General features: G+C 42.6%; 1 protein-coding gene across 1 annotated transcript in view; it reads left to right on the top strand.

Annotated features, from left to right (window-relative positions):
- The first annotated feature begins 206 nt into the window (after nt 1-206).
- Nucleotides 207-6,852, top strand: part of PLXNB2 (plexin B2) — an 82,697-nt gene continuing 76,051 nt past the window's right edge. Inside the window, exons 1-3 of the mRNA XM_009865813.1 lie at nt 207-1,304; nt 2,982-3,164; nt 5,818-5,940. Of these exons, the coding sequence (XP_009864115.1) occupies nt 207-1,304; nt 2,982-3,164; nt 5,818-5,940 (1,404 nt within the window). The remainder of the gene's footprint in view (nt 1,305-2,981; nt 3,165-5,817; nt 5,941-6,852) is intronic.

Below are 6,852 nucleotides of genomic sequence, written 5' to 3'. Positions count from 1 at the left end.
TCAACATATTAAATTGCTAGGCAATTAGCAGGATTTGAGGCCTTCCATATTTTTTTGTGATGTCTACACGTGCACAAGGATAAGCGTATTTGCGTCTGAAATCATCAAAGAAACCCCACCTTCATGTTGATGAATTCTGTGTAAATTTAATTTTTCAGTATGTTTCACGTGCTTCTTTTCTTTCCCTTTTTAGGTATTACATAGAAATGGCTTTATGGATCTGGACACTGAGCATTTTGAGCTGTTTTTGCGTCACCTTATCCAGAAATGAGGAACTGAAATTTTTTCAAAGTCCTACAGAGCTAAATCATCTAACGGTGGATAATGACACTGGGATAATTTATCTGGGAGTGGTAAATGCTCTGTATCAGCTTACAGAAAATCTGGATGTAATAAGGGTTGTGGAAACAGGCCCAAGAAAGGACAACAAAAAGTGCACACCTCCCATTGATGAAAATCAATGTAAAGAGGCAGTACTGACTGACAATTACAACAAATTGTTGCTGCTGAACAAGGCAGATAAAACAGTTGTGGTGTGTGGAAGCCTTTTTAAGGGAATCTGTGCCATCAGAGATCTAGAAGACATTAGCATTGAGAAGTATTATGTAGACAGTAGCGGAGAAAAGTCCTTTGTAGCAAGCAATGATGAGAATGTATCAACTGTGGGACTGATCACTTCCTTGAATAACGACCGAGTGCTGTTTGTTGGGAAAGGGAATGGACCAAATGATAACGGGATAATAATCAGCACTCGGCAGCTCTACGAAAGGGACGGGAAAGACATTTTTGAGATGTATACTGACTCGGCAGCTGTTAAGTCAGCTTATCACTCATCAAGCACACAGCAGTTTGTGGCAGTCTTTGAGGATAAAAATTACGTTTATTTTATTTTTAATCAACAAGAGAAACAGCCCGTCAATAACCGCACACTGATTGCGCGTCTGTGCAAAGACGATGCCCATTATTACTCCTACTTTGAAATGGACTTGGGCTGCAAAGATGATGATGGTGCCTATGACCACTGTCATTCTGCGTATGTCACTACCCCAGGAGAAGAGCTGGCTGAGAGCATGGCTCAGCAGAGACAAACTACGGATACTCTCTCAGATGACAAAGTTCTTCTTGCACTCTTCAGCAAAGTAAACAAAGATGACGGCTCTCTAAAATCTGCCATGTGTGTGTTCTCCTTGCGGCACATCAATGAAAAGATGGAAAAGAACCGAAACGACTGCTACACGAAAAAGAACACCAGCTCGTTTTACAAGCTTTTTGCAGCAGAAAACCCATGTGCATCACATGGACTGGTAACATCCATATCATTTTTAGAATCTGTGCTAGAACTAGTGAAAAATATGTAACTGCATGTTTTAGGGTTGTTTTGAGCTAAGGTATAGTAAGATCAGATGGCTAAAAACTCAATAGCTGGATTCAGTATAGAGATGGAGTGTGGTTGGGAGGATTGTGGAACAGGTCACAAAAGAAGTGCCAAGATATTAATAATTTTTAGTCTTTTAAAAAACATTTGATGTCTTCTAAAAGATGAATATTGGTTTCATTAATGCATTTCTTTTAAAGGGTTCCTTCTGGTATGGAAATTACTGAGTTGAATGCAGTGATTTGTTATGCACATGATCAGCTTCTGGATGATCACTATAGACAATTCTGGTCTCAGCTGCTGTATTTCTAATGTATTTAAATGGTATTAAGAATCTTATAGGTGATACCTGGAGTTCAGTGTTGTTTGTCACTTGGATTTGCATTTTCAGATAACTGGAAATAGGCACGTTTCTTATATTCAGGTGGTGTTCATATTTTGCTCTGGCCTCAAATACTTCCATGGCATGATGGCCATCTTCTTTTTATGGCTTGTCATTACCTTGGCCATAAGATTGTTGGAGGGCATTGTTACATCCCTGGAGACACTGTTCTTCAGTTTGTGACTGTGTCTCTGAAAAGCAGTTTTCAGCATCTCTCACTCTATGATTATATTCACACCATCCTATTCCCAAGGCCTACTTGTGCATGCGATGCATTACTGCAGCCAACCCTAAACTGGATTGAGGAATTGAATTGTCTTAAAAATAACTCAGCCAGCTTTTAGGAGGATGTGTTAATTCCCCAACCTGAGCACCTGCATAAGCAGCTGCTCAAGCACGCTTGAGAAGTGATGTGCTACAGTCCAGGGGTAGAAGAGCTGAAGAGTTGGGGCATGGGACTACCTTATGGTGGTATTGAACTGTCATCCTTCATCTCAAGAAACCACAGCCCCCTGCCACAAAATAGCTCATTAGCACTGATAAGAAGCCAGAAGGACACTTTTTGCTTCCAAACACCAGTGTTACTCACTGCAGTACCATGCATCTGGGGTGAGTATCAAACATAGAAATCCCCAGTGTGACAAGTGTGGCTTCCGTTAAAAACGAGGCGTGGATTTTAGATCAGAAAAACAGTCTTGTTACCAAATATAACAGGAAAGGCAAGGTGTGAATGAACTTCCTTCTGGTGGCACTCCCTGCAGCTCAGGATTAAAGCGTAGCAAAGAGAGAATGTGTCGAGGTTCACGAGACTGTTGCCAGTGAGTTGCTTTTCTATGAATAGCAGCAAATTAAGAAACAAAACAGCATTAAAAAAAAAGTCTTCAACTCAAAATTGGTGAACCTAATCTATGTAACATGTTCATTTTAATTAAACAAACTGGTTACTTTTTAAACGGTGCTGCTTCAATGAAATAGAAACAAAAAATTTTCTCTCCCCATGTCTTCTGGAAAATGAAAGCATTGAAGCAGTTTGCAATTAGCAGGCTGGTTTTTGATTGCTGCCTGTTGGCTGGGGAAAAATGGCCAGACAATCCATTTCTCTCTTTCTGCTTTTCTATGTCTGAGGGGTATTATACTGTCTGGTAATAGGGCTGCACGTCATTCTTAGCCAGGAATTAGTGATCTGAATGTTTAACATCACTCTGTATTGCTATTCCTTATTAGAATGCAAGCAAAAATTTCCCCTGTGGCTCCGAACACTTGCCGTACCTTTTGGGAAGTAAGAACGGTGTTATAGAGAAACCGGTACTGCAAAAAGAAGGGATGAATCTCACGGCTGTCACGGTGGCTGTGGAGAATGGGCACACCGTGGCCTTTCTGGGAACATCGGATGGTAAAATTCTTAAGGTAACAAACTGGACTTAAAAGACTGGAAGGTGTTTAAAAGGTCAAGAACTGTAGCGATAGCATACTTCTACTCTAAAAGTAAATGGAATTTATAAGATCACATACCAGGAGCAAATTCTCTTGGAGCTTGGTATTTTTAATTTCAAAGAAAAACCGCCTTATTTCTGATGTACCTCAGATATCCAATACACAGATTGAATTAGCATCGCCTGAATGACACTTTTCCCAAAGGATTAGATACCTACTGAGAGCCCTGTATAAACAGCCTTAGGTAATCTAACAGCTGCTCTAGCCTTATCTCTATTCAAGCCCACACTAGTTTAAGAGCAACTTTTCATTTTGTAATTATTCTGCCCATTCAGTGAATAGAGACGGCAATACAAAGCCCAAGCTGGATCTCTGCTAAATTCTGACTGTGTAGTGTGGGACTCAAGGGTTCATTTGTTTGTGGTGTTAAAATGTCAAGACTGCAATGCCAAACACCATCTTTCGCTTGAAGGGGAGCCATAGCTATGTGCCACTACATGGTTTGAAATTTGAAGGTGAAACCGTTGGTTACCATAAGGGAGGACAGCAAAGTTGGACACCTACGAATGCAAAGACTTCAAGTTAGGAATCTTGATTTTACAGTGCTAAAATAAATCCTTATTTACAAAAAAAAAAAAAACAAGGAAAAATATACAAATATTAGCTATTGCGAGCAATGAGCAATTTCTTTTCATGACTTTTATGCTTTGCTTGCTGCTTTTGATGCTGTATACTTCAAACTGAAATGTTTTCCCTAATGTGAATTTGTGAACTTAAGTAAACACAGGACTTTCATTCACAGAATCATTTACGTTGGGAAAGACCTTTAAGATCGTTGAGTCCCACCATTAACGTAGTAATGCCAGGTTTACCACTGAACCATGTCCCTAAGCACCACATCTACACATCTTTTAAGTACCTCCATGGAGAGTGACTCAACCACTTCCCTGGGCAGCCTGTTCCAGTGCTTGACAAGACTTTCAAAGAAATTTTTCCTAACATCCGATCTAAACATCCCCTGGTGCAACTTGAGCCCATTTCCTCTTGTCCTATCAATTGCTACCTGGGAGAAGAGACCAACACCCACCTTGCTACAGCCTCCTTTCAGGCAGTTGTAGAAAGCAATAAGGTCTCCCCTGAGCCTCCTTTTCTCCAGGCTCAACAACCCCACTTCCCTCAGCCCGTCCCCATAAGACTTGTTCTTGAGATCCTTCACCAGCTTCATTGCCCTTCTTTGGACATGCTCCAGCACCTCAACGTCTTTCTTACAGTGATGGGCCCAAAACTGAACACAGTGTTCAAGATGTGCCCGCACTAGAGCTGAGTATGGGGGCACAATCATTTCCCTACTCCTCCTGCCCACACTATTTCTGATCCAGGCCAGGATGCTATTGGCCTTCTTGGCCACCTTGGGCACACTCCTAGATCATGTTCAGCCGGCTGTCCATCAACACCCTCAGGTCTTTTTCCATTGGGCAGCTTTCCAGCCACTCTTCCCCAAACCTGTAGCATTGCCTTGGGTTGTTGTGACCCAAGTGCAGGACTTGGTACTTGCCCTTGTTGAACCTTGTACAGTTGGCCTCAGCCCATTGAGCCAGCCAGTCCAGGTCCCTCTGCAGAATGTCCTGCCCTTGGCCAGATCAACACTCCTATCCAAATCGGTGTCATCTGCAAACTTACTGAGGCTGCACTTGATCCTTTTATGCAGATCATTAATAAAGATTTAATATTGAGCCCATTTGTGACTGGCCACAAACTGAATTTAACTTCATTACCACCACTCTTGGATCTGGCCAACCAGCCAGTTTTTGACCCAGTGAAGGGTAGGCCTGTCCAATCCATGAGCAGACAGTTTCTCCAGGAGAATGCTGTAGGAAACAATGTCAAAGGCTTTGCTAAAATCCAGACGGACGACATCCACAGCCTTTCCCTTATCCATTAAGCAAGTCATGTTGTCATAGAAGGAGATCAGGTTAGGCAAGCAAGACATGTCTTTCATAAACCCGTGATGACTGGGCTTGAACACCTGGTTGTCCTGTACATGCCGCATGATGACACTGAAGACAATTGGCTCCATAACCTTTCTCGGCACTGAGTTGAGACTGAGAGGCCTGCAGTTCCCCAGTCCTCCTTCTGGCCCTTCTTGTAGGTGGGTCTCACATTTGCTACCTCCAGTCAACTGGGACCTCTCCAATTAGCCACGACTGCTGGTAAATGATGAAAAGTGTCTTGGTGAGCACTTCCCTTGAGTGGAACCCATCCGGCCCCATAGACTTGTGTGTGTCTAAGTGGTGCAGCAAGTTGCTAATGATTTTCCTGTGGTTTATGGGGGCTTCATTCTGCTTCCTGTCCTTATCTTCCAGCTCAGTGGGCTGGATACGTGAAGAGCGAGTGGTCTTACTATCAAAGACTGAGTCAAAGAAGGCATCAAGTACCTCAGCCTTTTCCTCATCCATTGTCATTATGTCCTGCATCCAATAACAGATTGAGTTCCTCCTTCACCTTCCTTTTGTTGTTAATGTATTTATAGAAACATTTTTAATTGTCTTTTATGGCAGTAGCCAGATATAATGATATTTGGGGGAAAACAGCAACATTAACCACTTTTCTTTCTTCCATGAAATAGGTGTTCCTGTCATTCAATGCAACCGAGTACAGCTCTCTCACTATTGAACTAAACAAACCCATAAAGAATGACTTGGTCCTTGACCAAACCCAAGAAAATCTTTACGTGATGACCACAGACAAGGTAACATGCCGTGCTTGCATTAAGGACCAGGTTCATTTTTACTTCTCTGCAGCATTAGCTGAGATTTGTACATTTCTCAGATGTTCCTGGAAGTCACCTCATGTGATGGAGCTCCTCTCACTCTGTGTATGAAGACCTTTCTCAAGTCTAAGCTGATGCACTATATTGTTGTGATGTGGAGAACTGTTAAATCCTTGAGGCTTAGCAATTGGGAACAGGAAGTGAGTTCACCTCTAAAGCTCTTACGGGGTCTGTGAAGAGGATGAAGTGAAGATGTTTGGCAGCAGCACACCATAGGGTCAGGCATGGAGTAGTGGTGGAGGCTTTAGATGCCATCTGTCCTTTTCCAGAGTACTTCAGGATTTAGGTTGCTGGTGGCTGACATAACTGCATTTACACACCTGTAAAGTTGGCAGGAATTTTCATGAGTCGTGTTATCAAGAACTAAGAAGCAATGGAGAGAATTAGAACTTTGGGCAACATTTTTGTTTGAGCTTCTACTAGAACCAAAAAGATTGGACTTTGCCATGAAAGGCACAGGCAACCTCTTCTCAGTTCCCTTTCCCTGTGCTGGCAGGTGAGGCACAGTGGAGGTTTGTAAAGAAAGGAAGACAAAAAAGCAAGTAGGAGAGGACAGGGATTAGAGATTTCTCCTTCACCTCCAGCTGTAACCCCCTTCTGACACTTCTGTTTGTGGTGGCTGGAGCTGCCAGCTTCAAATTTTTTTCAGCGCTCCAGAACCGGGTGGGTGACAGGCTGTGACCATCTGCAGCACTGACGGTGACATGGAACGGGAGGTAGGAAGCACTCCGGCAGCAGTAATACAGGGAAAGTGAGGGAGGCTGTGAAAGGAGTGTATCTGGGAAAAACAGTGCAGGAGGAATGTTCTTTGTCTGTTTTATAAAAGGATTA

The sequence above is a fragment of the Apaloderma vittatum genome, unplaced genomic scaffold (assembly GCF_000703405.1).
Source record: "Apaloderma vittatum isolate BGI_N311 unplaced genomic scaffold, ASM70340v1 scaffold7313, whole genome shotgun sequence".
NCBI lineage: Eukaryota > Metazoa > Chordata > Aves > Trogoniformes > Trogonidae > Apaloderma > Apaloderma vittatum.
This window is presented reverse-complemented; position numbering and strand designations above follow the sequence as displayed.